Here is a 19,555-nt window from a genome sequence, read left to right on the forward strand (position 1 = left end):
CGAGGGCAGGCGGCGGAGCTAGGGCGCTGGGTCACGTGGGGCGCGCCGCCGCGGGTGCTGTCAGGCCGCCTTCCAGCTCGTCCTCGGTGGTCACAGGATGATGATGTTGGCGCCATCCCGAGACCCGGGAAGTCCCGCTAAGGGGCGGGAGCTCTTGGTTCAGAGGGCGGCTTCGGGCAAGGGCGCCGGTTTGCAGGGGTCCCCGAGTACCAGCGATTTGAGAGTAGCCAGTCAGGCGTCGAGGCCGCGGCGACCCGGAGCCCGGCAGGGTGTTGGTTCTCGGGAAGGAGCGACGGCGCCGCCTAGTGGGTCATTTTCTTAACGTTTGTATTCCCAGGCTTCCGAAGACCAAGAAGTGGTTTATCCCAGATGGAATGAAGCATATTTACACAGCTTGGGGGTCAGTCAAAGTTTGAATTTTAGCACCCGCCTTAGATTTGGGCAGATCATTAGAACTTTAAGTTACTTCTCACAGGGTTAATTGGTGACTTTTAAATTTTTTAAATGTGTATTTTTTTGAGACCCCTTAGATTTGGGCAGATCATTAGAACTTTAAGTTACTTCTCACAGGGTTAATTGGTGACTTTTAAATTTTTTAAATGTGTATTTTTTTGAGACCCCAGTATGTTTCAGTGAAACATCTTCCTAGGGACTTCATTGCGCTAGGTCAGCCTCAGGTTGGCTGCTCTGTGGGGAGCAGTGAGGCCTCTCATCGTGGATACCTGCAGGTGTTCTTTACACCTGCCTACGAAGACATACTCCCAATTCTTAAATGAAATTTTAATCGAAAAAGCAAAACATGCACACTATAAAAATGGAGAGTCTGAGAGAATATACACCAAATGCCTTGTCCCTACATTAAGGCCCTAAAATCCAAACGCTAAGGACAGCTATCGTTAAGTTTTTGCCAATCTTTCCAGAAAGCCCACACATACAGAGTAAGCCTAAAAGGAATCTCATTTTTTTAAACATGAAAATCAATTTTCTCAACTGTAAAATGAGGTTGGAAATAGTGCAGAACACCTCGAATACTTCTTGGAATGTTGATTGCACTGCCTGTGATAACTATTGTTAATAATCTACAAAGATTTTACATTTTTATCTCCAAGATTTCATGTCATTCATACCATGTACAGGTCTGCCTCTTATTATTTTCAAGGCTGCACAATAATCCATTCTGTGGGAATATTATAATTTGCTGAATCTCTTCGTGTTGGACATTTGAGATGTTTTCATAATTATCACAAAGACTGCTATTGCGAGTTATATTGTATGAAGATGTGGTGTGTGTTTATGGCCATCTGCAAAATATTCATAGAGTTGACCCTTGAACAACAGGGGGTTAGGGGCACTGACCCCCCTATAGTCAAAAATCCACATACAACTTTTAACTACCCCCAAGCCTAACTACTAGTAGCCTACTGTTGTCCAGAAGCCTTACTGATAACATAATTGATTAATACATAGTTTATATATATTATATACTATATTCTTTCAAAAGAATAAGCTAGAGAAAAGAAAAATATTAAGAAAATTATAAGAGAGAATGCATTTACAGTCCTGTAATGTAAAAAATCCATGTTTGAGTGGACCCATGTGGTTCAAACCCATGGTAACTGCCACATAGAAATGGAACTACAAGGATAAGAGAGTGGGTTTGAAATGTCACTTGCCCTCAGAAGAACCTGTACCAATCAGCATCCCCCAAAACCGAGCAGGAATGCTCCTTTCCCTGGACCCTAACGAACATGGAGTACAGCAAAATGTTTTGGTCCATTATCATTATGATGAATGAAAAGGAGTGATGACTCATGTCTGTTGGACAACTTTATTGAAAGTTGCTGAGTGGCCCATCACACTGACTTACATGTTAAAAAAGATTAGTTGAGGGGTGCCTAGGTGGCTCAGTTGGTTAAGTGTCTGACTCTTGGATTTGGCTCAGGTCATAATCTCATTGGTTTTGAGCATGAGCTTGCCCTCTGCCTTTCCCCCCACTTGAGCTGTCTGGCTTGCTCTAAAATAAGTAAGTCTTTAAAAAAAAAAAAAAAAGAAAAAAAGATGAATTGACTTCCAAAAGACCTGGAGGTGGTGCACATGGGGTTTGTGGTTGGATTAGTTCTATGGTGCATCAAATCACCACGCACCCAATTTCCTTTTTCCCTCTGCTCCTCAGTTGTTTGCTTGGCCCAGGTCCCTGAACCTTGCAGTGGCAACAGGATTATTCTGACTGCTTGAGACCCATTTGAAGTTTACCCAGAGATGAGCAGGGGTCCAGTCCCTTAAAAATCTATTACAAGGGGTATTCCAGGGAAATGGCCACAACATCCACTATAGCAACATGTAATTTAAAAGTGAGATTAGGGGGGCCTGGGCAGCACAGTCAGTAAAGTGTCCCATCCAACTCTTGGTTTCAGCTCAGGTCATGATCTCAGGGTTGTGAGGTTGAGCCCTGTGTCAGGCTCCAAGGTCAGCATGGTGTCTGCCTGAGATTCTCCTTCTCCCTCTGCACCTTCCACTTGGGCTCTCTCTCTCTCTCATTCTCTCTCTCTAAAATAAATAAATAATAAATAAATCTTTTAAAAAATTAAAAATAAAAAAAATGAGGTTGGAGTGCTTTGTCTGATCTTAATAGGTCATCTGTATTTCTATGATCTGCATGCATGAATCTTTTTACAAGTTTTCCAGTTTGCTAAGCCTTTTACTGATTTATAGAAATTATGGTAAAGGAACTGGTAGATGGTAAAGAAGTTCTCTTTAAATTGTTAAGAAAACATCATTGTCCTGTGGCAGATATTTTCCTCAATTTATTGGCATCCTTTAGGCTCTGACAGTGGCACCTCCTTAAATTTTGCACCGTAGGCACCTCATCTCACCCAGACCTAGCCTTCTGTCTAGATGGGACAGAGGAACTTCCTGCATCTTTTTTTTTTTAAAGATTATTATTTATTTATTTGACAGACAGAGACCACAAGTAGGCAGAGAGGCAGGCAGAGAGAGAGAGAGAGAGAGAGAGAGAGGAGGAAGCAGGCTCCCTGCTGAGCAGAGAGCCCGATGTGGGGCTCGATCCCAGGATCCTGGGATCATGACCCGAGCCGAAGGCAGAGGCTTTAACCCACTGAGCCACCCAGGTGCCCCTCCTGCAGCTTTTTTATAAAGGAGACATGGTGCCAGAATTAGGCCAGGGCTAATTCAGAGGAGGCAGGGCTGGTTTTTAAGTCAACCAATGCAGCATCTGATCTCTGATCTTCCCCCCAAGACACCAAAGCTACCTGCTCTGAAAGCAGCTCCTACCAGACTGCCCTTCCCAGTCTGAGAGAATCAACATAACTTTAAGTGATTAGTGGGAGAATTTAGGATTCCCTAGTCCTGTTCCCCTGTCAGGTCTTAGCTGCAGGGTCAGACTCCTAAAGGAAGCCCTTCCCATTCTTCCTCCCACCCCCCCATGCTCCAGGATTGGGCCTAAATTGTACCGATCATTGGCCTCATCCTCACCCCACATATGACCACCCTCTTTCCCATGTGTTTCTGCTTTTTCCCTAAGAGGTGGCGTCTATTTCCAAATCTGTTGACTTTGAACTCAACCATATGACTTGATTGAGCCAATGGAGTGTGCAGAAGTCACAGTGTGCCGGTTATAAGCCTTGGCATCAAGGGGCCAGGCCTCTTCCTACTTGAACTCTTGCACCTCTGCCATCACCATAAGACCACCCCTGGGTTTTGAAACCACTCACCTGTTCACCACCCACAGACAGGTTTCACAGGGCTGCCAGGGGTGGAGAGGGGCTTGCCCTCCACAGGGGGGTGCCCTCCACATGGTCTGTAGTGTAGAGGCAGGCCTCACTTCCCTTGTGGTTGTGCACAGGGCTGCTGAAGCCCTGTTCTCTACTGAGGTTCACACCTTGCATATGAGCAGTCTATCTGCTGAGTAACTGGCAGTTTTCTGTAAGCTATTTTTTCCCTTGCCCTATAAAAAGACCTAGTTATGAAATCCTGAAGTATAAAAATGCAATGGCAATGTTGCCAAGTTAGTGCAGCTGGGATTGGAGGTGGGGGGTGGTTGGAGGAGTGTTGGGGGAAGGTTCACCCATGGCAGCTGGCCCCCACATGCACAGTTCACACATATGCATGACATTCCTTAGGGAAAAAGCTCATCCTTGGGCTAGAGCAGAAGAGTCAGGCACATACTCTAGCCTTTCCACTCCCACCTGACCCTGTCCGGAGAAAGAATATTCTGGAACTGGATTGCCTTCATCTCTTTGTGCCAGTCAGTGAAAAGAAGCCAAATAATCACCTAACTCATCTCCCTCTCCGAGCTGGGAGGTGACAACTAAACAGTAATGGTAAAGCCCCAAGAAGGACAGCAGCAGAGCACAGGCAGGGAGCTGAGGTCTCTCCCACCTTGCCTCCATGAAACCTTGATGGGCAGGAGAAATCTCTCATTAGATGAAGTGGGGTTTCTGCATTTCCTGTCCTGTGCCCAACAAGGACTGTGGAACCCTGTCTGGTTCTGAGACATATTCCAGTTAAGGAGCTCCCTGTCCCCTCTGGACACTTGGGCCCCAGTGGTGGTGACACTCTTTCATTTCAGGATTTCGCAGCTACCTGGGAATGTCTAGACCAGCAATTCTGCTTCCACTGTACCATCCAGTACAGACGGAACCAACCACATGTAGCTATTCAGATTTAAATTAATTAAAATAAAACAAAAACCCAGTTCCTCAGTCACATGAGTCACATTTCAGGTGCTCAGGAGTCCCAGGTGGCTGGTGGCCTCCTATTCTCAGCACTGGTGGCCGCAGCTCCCATCACTCCCCTTCTTCTCTGTTTCCAGAGATCACAGGGTGATTTAGAGTTTACTGGTCTGCAGCATAAATTGGGCTAAGAGCAGGATGCCAATTAGTCCTAGTATTTCTAGGACTTTATTTATCTTAGCACTGAAAGCCCACCTGAAGGAACCCCGTCCTGGGCAAACTGGGTGATCAGTCTATCTGGCTAAGACCCACAGAGCAAATAATGTCTGAGGGGGCTATTTGTGGGATGGGGCCAGAGCACAGTTCATGCTGCCATACATGGTCCCTTTGGTGGGGACACCTTCCCCATTACCCTGATGACACTATTCTCACTCTTAGATGAAACAGTCCTGCATTCACCTCAATTCCACCTCCTTCCCCAAAGCCTCAAGTGTGAGTAGAAGGCTCTGTGCCTTGTCCCTTCCCTCAGCTGGGTCAGCCACCATCTTGGCGGAAGCAGAGGTCCCCCTCTGGTCGCTTGCACCCACCTCTGTCACTCCTGAGTTTCTCAAGCATGAGCTTTTGGAGGTGAATGTTCTGGTAAGAGGAGTTTGTGCTCTCTGAACTTGTGATTTTTTTCCTCTCTGAGGGTACTTGATGGGTTTTCTGAGCCCCACCCCCCCATCACTGAGGTGTTCTGGCCTTGGAAAACAGACTTCTTGTTCTGGGGGCTCATGCCTCCCTAGCAACTCTGAGGAACCCTGAGGGCCACCTCCACATTCCTGTCAGCCTTTCCCAGATGCCATCCAGCCTGCGCTCCCTGCTCAGGCCCATGTCTCGGCCTGGAAAACTGACCCAGGCTTGCTCCTGTGTACAGGCTCACTCCAGTGCAGCAGCCGCTGCTCCTCCTCCTACACTGTCCCCTCAGTACTGAACCCCAGGGTTCAGACTTTTTTGTTCCATGTCAGAGGAAAGTTAAGACCCTTCCCAACATGGCAGCAATGGCCTACCTAACCCAGCCATCCCAGGTGGATGCCACAGCACTGGCCTTTGGGTTGCTTCAGGCTGTGTCCAGTAGGGTCTCATAGACCCCTGACTATCCATGTCAAGGTAGCCAGACCTTGTTGAAGTCCTTTCTTCCCGGGCTAGAGGCAAGGGAAGTGGCACCCTACCACACACTTCCCTGTTGAGGGCCCTTGGAGCTGGGGTGGGGGGACAACTTCCTCTCAGGAAATCTCTTCCCAAAATGCTTAACTCCCCTCCCTCTCACTCTCTTCACCCTCACTCTCCCATCTTATGAAGAAATCGACACTCGCACCCCGATGGTCCATGTTGGCTAGCAGTGGGGTCTGGGGTTTTCTGGCTGTTGCCAGTCTGACTAGATGGGAGATGGTTAACTCCTGCCATCACTGAAGTGGTTGCTTAACAGGGAGGGGGATGGAAATTGTTAGTTTATGCATCTTCCTTCCTCCCTTCCTCCCTCCTTCCTATCGCCCTTCCATATATTATTTTGCCTGTCTTTTTCTTGTACTACTCTTTTTTTTTCTTATTTTTTTCTTACTGATTTGAGAGTTCTTTACATAGGAAAGAAATACTATGTCTGTCCTTTGTTGTACGTACTTTTCTCCAGTTTGCTACTGATGAGTACATTTAGTTGCATGTCTAAGTCAAACAACAGTGGCTTCAAGAAGATGAAAGTGCATTTCTTGTTGCCCCTGAGAGCCAAAGGAGGTCATCCAAGGCTGTTGAGGGACTCCACGAGGTTGACAGGGACCCCAAGATCTGCTTCCCATTCCTCCACCACTTGCATATGGCCAAATAAGCCTCATGGCCCAACAGAGCTTCTAGTACATCAACTGTCATACCTGCTTTCCAAATGACAGGGCAGAGGAAGATTGGGTGGGAGGAAAGGAAGATTGGCTGCCCCAGTCTTTCAGGGAGACTTCCCTGAAGTGTCTCATAACCATTCCTCGTATACCTCACTGTCCTCATCGGGTCTCAGGGCACACTAACTGTGTAGTCTAGGGAAGGGTGGTCTTTTTCATCTGAGTGCTTTCCCAACTAAACCCACTCTCCGTTGTTCCTGGAGGGGAAAATGGGAGGCCACCAGAGGTGCCCTGGTGCTCTTCAGAATGCTGTCTAGACTTTTAATTTCCCAAACCTGTTGTCCCACGGGAACACCACAGCTGCTGTCTTGAAGCTTTTCAGGCCAATGTGATTCAGACTCCAGAGATTTCATGTCAAGCTCTCTGATGGCCTAATGGGACTCACACCCTCTATCCAAGGCCAAGATGACAGGTGGCATCCTACTTCACCCCTTAAGGATGAGGGCTTTCAGATCTGAAGGCCAGCATCTCCACCACATCAGTCTCTGCACTAATCCCAGCCCACTCCACGGCCTCTCTATGGGACAGAGCTCCAGGGTCTGACAATTCCACATAGTGATTTGGGACCTCACTTCCTATCTTGCAAGTATTTCACCAGCATCTCAGCTGAACTTCTTGTCTCTGCTTGCTAGGCATGTATCTCTATCGGAGTGATTTGACTGCTACTCATATGTGGCTTTGAAACTGAATTTATTTACCATTTTAATGTCTTGCCTCCCAATTAGTCTGTGAACTGAATTCTTTTTTTTTTTTTAATTTTTTATATTTGACAGAGAGAGATCACAAGTAGGCAGAGAGGTAGGCAGAGAGAGGAGGAAGCAGGCTCCCTGCGGAGCAGAGAGCCCGACGCGGGGCTCGATCCCAGGACCCTGAGATCATGACCTGAGCCGAAGGCAGTGGCTTAATCCACTGAGCCACCCAGGAGCCCCTGTGAACTGAATTCTTGAGGGCACCTGGGACTAGTGTGGTTCTCCAGGACACTATGCAGAACCATTCCCCTACAACACACTCACTGTCTGCCCCTGTTGCAAATCTTTTTCCTCACTTGGGATTAGGTTTTGCTATGGCAGGCGAGACATGCCCCAAACCAATAATGTCTTACAGATAAAATCTCTCTCATTTAAAAAGAAATCTAAGGGGGCGCCTGGGTGGCTCAGTGGATTAAGCCACTGCCTTCGGCTCAGGTCATGATCTCAGGGTCCTGGGATCGAGCCCCGCATCGGGCTCTCTGCTCCGCAGGGAGCCTGCTTCCTCCTCTCTCTCTGCCTGCCTCTCTGCCTACTTGTGATTTCTCTCTCTGTCAAATAAATAAATAAAATCTTTAAAAAAAAAAAAAAAGAAATCTAAGGGTAGGTGAACTAGGTCCATTTGGATGTTTCCACATAGTTATCAAGGATCCAGGCTCTTTCCAACTTAACACAACCCTACCTCTAAGTACAGCTGTTTCCACAGCCCAGAATGAGCCAGAGCCAGCGGTCAGGCCATTGTTAACTGCTCTCTAGGAAGCAGGACAGAGGATGGAAGGGTCTACAAACAAGAAAATTCCCACAATTCTCCATCATTGGCCAGAACTTGAGTCATTATGTCAAACCCTCTTTTCAGTGGGTACTTTGTCCCGCTCACTATTCATTAGATATTCAGAAATTAGATGAGAGGGGCATGAGGAGGAAACTGCCATCTGTGCCTCCATTACCCATCAGTATTCTTCTCTTTCTCAGAAGTTCCCATTCCAATATCCTAGCCCATAAACCTATCTCAAACCTAGCACTCTTGTTAAAGAAAATGTAACTGGGGAAGCCACGTGGCCATGAGATCTCATTTATTGGTCACAGGATGATAGAACCTTCTAGTTCTGTTCTTTTTTTACAGTGGGAAAACACAATTAGAGTCGATCTTTGGGATCCATAAAATTAGCTTCCTCTTAAAAGCAGTTCCTCACCTCCTCTTTACAAGAGTAGTTAATACAGCTGCTTCATTTAATAGCAGTTATTAACTTTTTAGTATTTTCCTGAAGAATTTCATTTCAGGTGCTTTCTATTAAGCTTCTGCCTTTAACCCTCCTTTGACTCTGCCCTCCTCAAAACTTGGACAAACACATCAAGGAAGGGAAAAGCAGCAACATTTGTACTATTTTATTTGTCAGAATTTCCAGAACCAGGGTCTCTACCGGACAAGTAGAAAAATAGAAAAGTTGACTACTTTGAAAAGGTATCTATGACAAATAAGAATACACTCAGAAAGGGGCTCACAGGACTCCAGCAAATGCAGAGTTAAGCCAGGGCAGTGTGGCCTGGAATAGGAGAAAGGAACTTGTGTCTCCACGTTTTGAGATGTGCATTTCCCTACAGAGGTGGGCTACAACAGAGGCCTTTCCTGGCCCCACTAGCTGGCCCAGTCTTGGAACCGGAAGCAGTCACTTGCTATCTTCCACACCGTGTTGCTGGGTGAGGCCTGGGCAGTCAGAATGAAGTTTTGGTTAAAGTCCCGTTGTTTGTTGCCTTCAAACTTCACTGTTCCACAGATCACAACAAGGACTGTGGTCTGGCTCGGGGTGGCTTCATCATGGACAGGCTGGCAGTCTACCACGTTGATTTGGAACTCACTGGAAGGCAACATTTCAAAAAACTCACTCAAGGACTCTTGTCCTGAAACAGCATTTCCGTTCCACACCAGGGTGGCCGTGCCCATGTACAGGCGGGATAGCAGGCGCCGTCGTTTGTCCATGGTGGTGTAGTACACATTCACAAACTCCTCAGCAGCTCTGCAGGCCTGATCCACGTAGGTCTTGAAGTCCACTGATGCCATCTCCGGCCCTGATGAAGGAGGTCCAGGTGCCCCTTCGCCTGAGGGAGTGGAGGCTGCGAAGCAGGAAGGTTGAAGAGAACCTGTGTGAATACCCCAGTTCGTTCTGCCCCAACAGTGGAATAATTCTCCTTTTCTACTGGTAGCAAAACAATTACATACTGTAGGGAGATGACTCTAGGCTCAAATTTTGCCGACACCTAATCTTACTAAGCCTCAGTTTGCCCATTTTAAAATGGAAATATCATTCATGACACAGTTGTAATGTGAGACTTAAACAAGACAGTGTCCACCAAGTGCTTAATTTAAAAAGCCTGATACCTACATGTTCAAAATTATGGTAGCTATTACTACAAATTTTAAAAATCTCATTTTGTAAAAGACAGTACATTTGACTATGGAAGGTCACTTTTTCCTGGAAGCATGGACCGGGTGTGATTGCCCCTAGAGAAGTGGAGAAACAGACAACAAAGGCAACAGTGGCCCAATAAAGACCAATCAGATGGCATATGATCCTCAGCTGGTGGCGAGTCTGAGAAAACCTATCATGAGCTCACCCAGCAGACACTGGGAGAGCAAAGAGAAGGCAGATTTCTTAAGAGGATAAGAAAGCAAATGTCACTAGGACAGTACCAAAATAGTGGTCACAAACCCATGACAAGCAACCCTGGCATCTGACTGGGAATAAGAAGGGAGGGCACCTAGCTTCTGTGAGCACAAATACCTACCAGGCAAATCCTGTGAGCCAAAATGAAAGACGAGTTAAAAATGGAAAGGCAAGTTCTGGGGCGCCTGCGTGGTTCAGTCTATTAAGCGTCCAACTCTTATTTCAGCTCAGGTCATGATCTCAGGGTTGTGGGATCCAGGCTCCCATCTGGCTCTGAGCTCAGCGCAGAGTTGGCTCTTCCCTCTCCCTCGTTCCCTCCACCCCCAACAAATGAATACAAATCTTAAAAAAAAAAAAAAAAAAAAAAAAACAAGTTCTATGGGATAGAAGGTGGGGCTGGTGGCATCAAAAAAAGAATCTCAACTACAGCTGAAATGTCACCTTTCATTAAAAAAAAAAGGAAGTCCAAAAGCATAAAGAAATATTATTATTTGTTTTTCTCAGAGTATGGTAGAACTGCTACAGTTCTCTGCTCTCTTCTGCGTCATTAAAATATTTCACTAAAAGTGGGGCACCTGGGTAGCTCAGTTGGTTAAGCATCTGCCTTCAGCTTGGGTCACTCTGGTCCAGACCTTCAGTGGGCTCCCTGCTCAGCGGGGAGTCTGCTTCTCCCTCTACCCCTCCCCCCTGCTCACGCCCTTTCTCTGTAATAAATAAGTCTTTAAAAATTTTTTAAAAAATATTTCACTAAAAGAAAAAAGTTCATGAGAGAACGTTACTAAAATAATGGATATGCTTAAATATACAAACTTAAACTTTATTTCTAAAACATTAACCTTTTTTTTAAATATCATGTCATGAAATAGATAACAGATTTCACATAGAGTTGGGAAAGAGTCAAGTACTCTTAAGGACTGAGCAAGGTGGAGGCCACTGCCTCTAGTAAAGAACCATAAAGAGCAGGTAAGGAGCTTGGTCCTAGAAGTAAGCAGTGACAGGACCAGGCACAGACAGAGATCTCTGCACTCCCTTCTCGGAAAGTCAAGCCTCAGCAGACACAGATTCTGAGCTGGGTATCTGCTGCTTACTTTACATACATCACACCTCATTAATGGTCACCACAAAAGAATAAAACAATTTTACAAAGGAGAAGGGAGAAACTCAGGGGTTGGATCAAGGTCCTGGCACACTCCTGATGTATCTTTATAAGAAGGCACCTGGACTTTGAAAATGTCAGGACTATGCTGTCTTTTTGCTTAACTATCCTTTACCTGCTTATCTTCAGCCTTCACTTGTCCTTTACCTGCACTTAAGAAATCAAGTCTCTAAGGGCACCATTCCAGGGCTGCTAGTCTGAAGCTGTCCTTTCAGCGGCCTCAATTTCTCTCTTGCTGGAATTCCTGACCACCGGACACCCACATACTCCTCACCCTCAAGTGCCCCAGTCCCTCCACCATCTCAAGTCATTCTCAGAAACACCCCCTCCACCACCCCTGCTCAGTTCTGCCAAAGCGACTTTCTAAACACACCTCAGCAACCTGTCCGGGCCCCGTATCAGTAGGATAAACACTTCCTTGTCTTGTGGTTCTGCCACCCACCAGGCTGGAAGCTTGCCCTTCTCTACTTAATCAGGGAAAAGAATCATGAAAAGTGAGATAAGCATGAGGCTGTGAGGACGCCGCCTTCTCTCCCAAGCCCACACCATCAAGTTCTCTGGAGCTGGACCAGAGAAGATGCAACAGGCCTCATTTCTGGCGGTGACTCGCTTTTCATCCACACAAAAAACAAAGCCAGCCCGCCCTGGCCATCTCTGGGTCGAGACCTCCAGTGCCCCGACTCTTCATCGCCAAGCACGTCGCAAGGGCAAAAACCCGAAGCAACACTGCAACGACACCACGAGGGAAAAGACAAGACCCGGCTGATTCCTGACAATGGGGAGAGACCGTGGGGCTGCACGTGGCAGATATCTCGCGAGTCCATGGGCCGGCCCTGGGGTCTTCAGACTGCCGGCCGTGGGGGACGGTGGGGGACACTTACCTTCGCGGCTGGTGACGTCCGGGGTCAGTGCGGGCGGAGGTGGCGTCCACGGTCAGCGAGGGGGCGGTACCCCCGATAGGCGGGGGTCGGCGACCTCGGCCAACGTGGGCGGCTCGAGTCAGCGCGGGCGACCTTGGTTAGTGGGGCAAGGCCCTCGGCTCGCGCAGGCGTCTGCCGGTCACCTTGCGCGGCAGCACCCGCCCCCGCGCGACCCCCAGCTCCACGGAGGGCCTGCCCCCGAAGGTCGCGGGGCGGGCCTGCCTAGGATCCGCGTTCCTCCGCCGCTCGCCTCAGTAGGAACCGGAAGAGCCGCCCTTCTCCCACCCTTCCTCCTGGATCCGCCCGGTCGCGGAGATCCCTAAGCCCGGAAACTTGTCTGCGCTGTCCGCGGCTTCCCGCGCGCGGTCCGCCGTGCGCTGCGCAGACGCCAGAGCCCACGGCTCCACCCACGCCCGCCTCCCATGACGGGCAGCTGTGCCAGCCAGCGGGACGGAACACCGGGAGGCTAGCTCCGCCCAGTTGTGGCTCAAAGGCGGAAGCGGCTTCCGGGAGAGACACTTTCCCAGAAGACCGCAGGAAAAAAATCAGCGGTCGAGTTTTCATTGGCTTAACCGGTCATAGAAACCGGTCCAACTGGTCAGGTGGGATTCTTGATTGGATGAAATCTCCGAGGTCTCGCCCCCGGAGGTAGAGACGCGCGAGTCTCTCTCAGCTGAGTGGAGGCCCGCTTGACGGAGAGGATGGGGAAAGTGTGGGAGGCGGAGTTAGATCCTTGCCCTACGACCTCCTTTCACCTGCAGTTGGGGTAATTCTAGTTAAATTTCTAGTTAAAAGACGACTTGAAGCAACCTCGGGAAACCACCACCGGCAACAGTGACCCAACTAAGGCTTTCACACAGACGTAGTTAAGTGGGCGCCAGAATGTCCCGCGGTGGTCGAGCAGGTGAATCCAGCAGGACCCGTGTTGACTCTGCCTGGTGAAGCATCTTAGCAGGTTACTTTCCTGGATAGTTCAAGTCCCTCCGGACTTACGAGCTGACGTCCTAAAGGACACATGGAAGAAATCCCATTTTGGTTAAGTGAGAAACTCAGCTGAAAGCAAGAGAGGAGTTCAGGGTGGTAGGAGTCTAATTTGAGGAGGCAACCGAAGTGTGCCAGAAAAGGAAACAAAGGCAGCCTCCTCTCTTGTCCTGGGAATTGAGGAGCTCCGAGGCTCCAGCTGTGGCCTGGCTGGTACTGTGCTTTTATTCTCCAGTCCTGAAACTAGCTGCATTTCAGCCAATCTGAAACCTGAACTTTTCTTTAAAACGGTAGACTCAACAGGATGGAAACCGTTAGTGTGGGACTTGGGAAATAGAGTTTACAGGAAAAAAAAAAAAAGTTTCTTCAGATACAAGATCCTCAACTCCATGCACTGGTCTGAGAGACTGAATGATTCCTTCAAAACTGGGAGCCCTCTAAACATGGTGAATTTACTGATGTTGCCATAACTCTGGAGTGTCGTGCCTTTAACTTACACCGTCTTGGCTACCCTTTGCTGTACCTTTGCTTGCATTCCTGAGAGAGCCCTTGCTCTCAGATTGCATGACACATTTAGAAACTGGATGGGCTATTTCATGTAGGCAAACCACCTCCTCCACCCAGACATGTCTTTATAAAGTCTGGGACAGTGAAATTAGGATTTAATGTACAAAAATCCAAATCATCGAATCAATGGAGCGAGGGTTGACTTGCTGCCTGTGTGGTAGGTTGGAGGCTGTGATGCTTCAGGTCTCATCATGTTTCCCATGTAAGTTTTTTTGTTTCATTCTTGTAACTTTGGGAGAGGTATTGTTATTCCTGTTTTTATAGATGAGGAGGCTGAAAGACAGAAATTAAGTGCCACAAAGCTGCTTCAAAACTAGAAAAGCTGGTTAGAACACAAGTCCAGCTCCGAAGCCTTGTAAAAAGCACAGGACTTTGGCCCTGAGAGGGAGCAGAGCCAGCACCAGCGACCGTAGGGTAGGAGGGCAGGAACCTTCCAGGTTTGTGTCTCCAGCATCTAGAATTGTGTCTGACCCTCAGCAAGGTCTCAGTCAGTGCTGTTTTTTTTTTTTTTAAAGATTTTATTTATTTATTTGACGGATAGAGATCACACGCAGGCAGAGGGGCAGGCAGAGGGGCAAGCAGACAGAGAGAGGAGGAAGCAGGGTCCCTGCTGAGCAGAGAGCCCGATGCGGGGCTCGATCCCAGGACCCTGGGATCATGACCGGAGCTGAAGGCAGAGGCTTTAACCCACTGAGCCACCCAGGCGCCCCTCAGTCAGTGCTGTTTGAATAAACAGGGAGGTTGGGGTTTAAGTCATTGCTCCACAACATTCTAGATATGATGAGTCCTCTCTAACAGCCATTCACTAGCATTGTGATAGTGGCAGTCGAGTTAACCTCCCAGAGGCTCAGCTGCCTCATCAGTAGAAGCGGAACAGTAATAATATTCCTTTCCTTGGGTTGATATGAGGAACAAATGAAACAAGGCCTGGTAAGTGCTTAACACAGGCCAAGCACAAAGGAAGCATCCAGAAAACTTTAGTACACTTGATGTTTTGCATTGGCAGCAACTTCCTTATTTGCCAACAATTCCTCCCAACAGCTGGCTTTTAAACTTGGAACAAGTGTAGTGACAAATTCGTAGGATTTGTCACCAAATCAGAGGCACATCCTCTGGAAATTGAGCCTAGCTTATGCAGTGGTGGAACCAGCAGCCCCATTTGCTGTGTGGACTCTGTTCAGGGAGGAAGGGCACATCTGGTCACATAGGCTGAGCCTCTGGTGGCTCTGAAGACAGACTTATGGATGTCTGGGTCCACAAACACAGGATTGAGCTTTTCCCCATCACCAGCGTAGCTCTCCGGTGCAGGATCTAACAGCATTTGTTCACCATGAGAGGCTGCTTCACTTGTCCACAGGCAATTTACAGCCGTGGCTGGGCAGTTGTGCCCTCAGTGCACTGTCACCAAAAACAAACGTGTGTGGTTTTTCTCCCCCTGTCTTAGCAGAATCGAATGAGCTGCTGCTGGACCAGTGAGCTGGGGCTATATTTCTGGGTCACTTGAGGCCCTGAGTTTGGGAAGATTCTGGGAAGGCAGAAAGAACTGCCCATACGCTTAGGAGCTGAGGTGTAGCCTTGAGCAGAGAATAAATTAAGGAGATGTGGAGAATTAAGTTGCCAGAGTGAAAGAGAGGGAAACAGATTACACACACACACACACCCTTCTCATACTTACACATACACACTCACAAGCTGTGGAGAGTGGCTCCCCTGATTCCAGGTAGTTTTTCTTCCTTATTGCAACAGATTATATTTTCCAGAAATGCCCACAAAAATATTTAGTCCCACATCTTGTCTGGAACCTTGCTCGCCACACTCCCCTCCACTCAGGCAGGCTCCTGTGAGTGTGTAACTTCTGAAATAAAGCCTCTACCAGGTTTTCTTGGTACTCATGTGCTGTGAGTAGCCCAGGCCACATGGGCAGGCCTGTGTGGAGGGGAACCCTGGCAGCCAGCAGTCCTTTGAGTGGATGGCCTTGGAAATGGACCCTCTGGTCCTGGATTGGGCTACCTGGGGTTGGAGTGACATGGGGGCAGAAACGAGGCTTCCTGGCCAAGCCCAAATAGCAGATTTGTGAGCAAAATAAATGATTGTTGCCCTGTTAAGCCACCAGGGTTCATGGCTGTCTGTTAAAAAGCAAGAGAGCCAGGACTCTTTCTCACCATCATCCCCAAGTCTTGCTAAGGCCCTGCACTGAGGCTTTTGGAGAAAGTCTCAAGTGACAATACCTCCCCTTTAAATTGACATTTGTATGAATCAGGTTTGTCACCTGCTGCCAAAGGAACCTTGAAGATGGGGCCCCAAGAGGCCTTATAAGGCAATACCACTCACCACTGTCTGGAGGGTGGCTCTCTCCTGAGCTCTGAGAATTAGTCAAGACTGTACTTTTGAGAAAGGTATCAGTTTGTTATCTACAGTCAGAACCAACTTCCCAGGCACTAGCACATGCCCCCTTGCAAGACAGGCGTATTCTCTGTGAGCAGGTGAGGAGGAGCCCCAGCAGCACAAGTAGGTGACCCAAGGAGCATGGGTCAGAACAAGGAGAGGCAGTGATTACATGATCCCTGCAGCCAACGAGCTGTGGAGCTGACTGGGCTGAAGGGCCTGTGTTTTCAGGAAGAGAAGTGTCCCTGGGGGCGACCAGAGACTGAGTTCATGAGCAGAGCTCTCTCCTACCAGCACCACCCTCTTCATGTGAGTTTCAGTACTCAGCTGGCAAATACTTCAAGCTGTTCTCTGACCTCATAGTGGTAGGGGCTAGAAGCCTCCTTTCTCTTAAAGATGACGTTTCATTTATCTGCTCCAGTCAGTGTTTCACTCACTTTTAACCCTGAGGGGATGGACTTAGTTTTCTGTGTCTAAGTAGGTTTCATGAATTAATGTATATGTAGTGGCTGGTGGGCAGATGTCTTGGTTTGGATTGCTTCTCCAAGAGGCGGAAGTCACTGGTTTGGGAGGTGCAGGAGCACCAGTAGGGGAGCGGAGAATTGAGAAAAAGTAGATGTAGTATTGTGATTTATAATAAGAAACATATATTTGGTCTTCTGTTCCTAGCACAGAGCTCCTAAAGCTGTCAAAATTTCCTAAGTGTTGAGAGCCATAAAAGTGTTAATTAAAGCCTTTTTGTTATGTTAATGAGGCAATTTTTGGGAAAGTCCTTGGATCTCTGAGGATGGGGGCTGGTTGCCAGGGGAACCAACCTTGTGATTAGAGGATTGGAACTGTCAGTCCCACCCCTCAACCATCTAGGAGGGTGGAGGGCCTGAAGATTGAATTTTAATCACCTCTGACCAATAATGTAATAATCATGCTTGTGTTATGAGGCCTCCTAAAAGCCCAAAAGGATGGGGTGCAGAAAGCTTCTAAGTTGGTGAAAACAGGGAGATTTGGAGAGAGTGGTGTGCCTGGAGAGGGCAGGGAAGCTCTGCATCCTCTCCATCCCTGTCCTGTGCCTCTCTTCTGTGTGATTATTCCTGAGTTATATCCTTTTATGACAAACCAGCATCTAGTAAGTAAAATGTATCTCCAAGTTCTGTGAGTCATTCTAGCAAATTAATTGAACCCAAAGAAGGGAGCATCATGGGAACCTCTGATTTATAGCCAGTAGATCAGAAATATGTGACAACCTGTACTTGCAAGTGACACCTGAAGTGTGTGCAGGGGGCAGTCTTTAGGACTCAGCCCTTCCTCTGTGGGATCTGATGCTTGTCTCCAGGTAGATAATGTCAGCATTGAGTTGAATTGTAGGATAACTAACTGGTGTTGGAGAATTGCTTGGTGTCAGGGGGAAAATCCCACACACTGGAATTGGTGGTCCCAATTTGTTACTCAGCCAGCTCCCACCATGGTCAGTGGAGCCTAACCATGCTGCAGGGCTCAGCCTAGAACAGTGGGAGAACACAGGCTTCAGATAGATCTTCCTTAGAGGGCAGGGTAGGAGGGAGCTGGGGTATTCACACACCAACTCCTGAGAGTTGAGGGCTGCTGGGGAGGATGTCATTTCCCTGGCATTTCTGGCCCCTGGCAAGAGGGGCCAAGAGGTTTCCCTTCCAAATATGGAGAAAGCCCTTAGGCATTTGGAAATCAGCCTGTAGTTCACTGTTGAAAAGGATACAGCAGGCCCCAAATGAGATCGGTTGTGCTAAATCTCATGCCATCAAACCGAGACTTAAGACTTAAAAGTTCCAGCTTCCCCCAGAAATGTCACCTTTAGCCAGTCACGTGAATTACCTCTTCTGCACTAATGAGATAATCCACCCTGAAGGCCCTTCCATTCCCCTTTGGAAGGCAACTTTCCCTGAAACAATGCATTATTTGCTAATAATTTCTTTTTCTGCTCCCTTTCTGCCTTTAAAAACCTTTCCTTTTCTCCAACTCAGGGGAGCTCCTCTCTCCTTCTTAGACGGGATGCTGCCAAATTTATGAATTGTTGAATAAAGCCAAATAGATCTCCATATTTATTCAGTTGAATTTTCCCAGGCCCGTGGTGGACCCGTGGTATCCACTGCAGCAGACATTGTAAGTCGTAGTGCAGAGTGAGTGAGCTGGCACACTCAGTGTCCTTCATAGACATCACTAGAGGGTGTGGCCTATGAGGTGGCTCGTGACAGGGTTATCATCCCCAGACACGCAGGCATATGGGCTAACTACGGATCTGGGGGGTGGTGACCCAACTCCTCTGTGTACCTCCTTAAGCCCTGGTGCCCTGAGCTGACCACATGGGGGAGAGTAAGATGTCTCTTGCCCTTCATGAGCCTAGGGGTGAAAACTGTCAACATGAGAGCCTCGGGGAATGATGGATGATCCGTAAAATGGCTTGCCCTGGAAATGCAAATCAAAACCCCAGTGATTCTCTGTAGCACCCTCTAGGATGGCTATAATCAAAAGATGGAAAATAACAACTGTTGGTGAGGATGCGCAGAAATCAGAATCCTCCTACATTGCTGGAGGGAATGTATAATGGTGTAGAATGCAGAACGGTGCAGCCACTGTGGAAAACTGGCTATTTCTCAAAGAACTAAACAGAGAGGTACCATGTGACCCCACAATTTTACTTCTGGGTATACACGCAAAAGAATGAAGGACAGGTACTCACGCAAATATATGAACATGAATAACCAAAAGGTGGAAATAGCCTAAATGTCCATCTATGGATGAATGGATAAAGAAATTGTGGTTTAGCCACACAATGAGATATTATTTGGTCACAAAATAAGTGAAATTCTGACATATGTTGCAATGAAAACATTATGCTGAGTGAAAGAAACCAGACAAAAAAGGTCCTATGAGTTCTATGAGTCCATTTATATGGAATATCCAGACTAGATAAATCCAGAGAGACAGAATGCAGACTGGTATGTGCCAGTGTGCAGGGAGGAAGGGGGAGAAACTGCTTCGGAGCTGAAGGGTTTCCTTTTGGAGTGACTGTGATTTCTACAGTGTGTTAAGCTCTTCTTGCTTCATGAAGCTCTGTCTTGCTGTGTGCCAGTCAGTCCCTTCTGTCTGCCTGGGAGAGCGCAGGTGCCTTCCTCCTGCACTTCACTTTGGTCTAATTGTCGCTCCTGCCCCCGTAGCTGCTGTGGGGATCCTGGAGTTCAGGCTCAGTTGTCTTTCTCTGGAGCCATTAGAACAATCCAGGTGGGTCATGCAGAGAGAACATGGGAACTTAGACAGATGGACTTGAGTGACCTAACCCTTGGAGCGTTCAGTTTCCTCCTCTAAAACCAGGGCACCATACTGTTAGGGTCTGTGATCAAAGGAACGAGACTGACACAAAGCGAAATTCAAGCAAAGTATTATTTCACGCCAAGCATTGAAAATCAAACCGACCTGTCAGGGCCATCTCTTACGAAGAGGCGACGATGACGTCGCCGCCGCTCCCGACGGCAAAGAGGCGATGACGACGA

At 47.9% G+C, this 19,555-nt stretch overlaps 1 protein-coding gene across 1 annotated transcript; it reads right to left on the bottom strand.

Moving 5' to 3' along the window:
* Positions 1 to 8,733: 8,733 nt before the first annotated feature.
* On the bottom strand, positions 8,734 to 12,489 carry NXT1 (nuclear transport factor 2 like export factor 1). Its single transcript, XM_045981122.1, has 2 exons — positions 12,063 to 12,489; positions 8,734 to 9,474 (listed from the first exon to the last, which is right to left on the bottom strand). The coding sequence occupies exon 2, from the start codon at positions 9,419 to 9,421 to the stop codon at positions 8,999 to 9,001; it is 423 nt and encodes a 140-aa protein (XP_045837078.1). The 5' UTR covers positions 9,422 to 9,474; positions 12,063 to 12,489; the 3' UTR covers positions 8,734 to 8,998.
* Between the last annotated feature and the right edge of the window lie 7,066 nt (positions 12,490 to 19,555).

The sequence above is a fragment of the Meles meles genome, chromosome 16 (assembly GCF_922984935.1).
Source record: "Meles meles chromosome 16, mMelMel3.1 paternal haplotype, whole genome shotgun sequence".
NCBI classification, from domain to species: Eukaryota; Metazoa; Chordata; class Mammalia; order Carnivora; family Mustelidae; genus Meles; species Meles meles.

What these genes read in the sequence shown, in the direction of transcription:
- NXT1 (XM_045981122.1), bottom strand. Translation starts at nt 9,421, where the DNA reads ATGGCATCAGTGGACTTCAAGACCTACGTGGATCAGGCCTGCAGAGCT.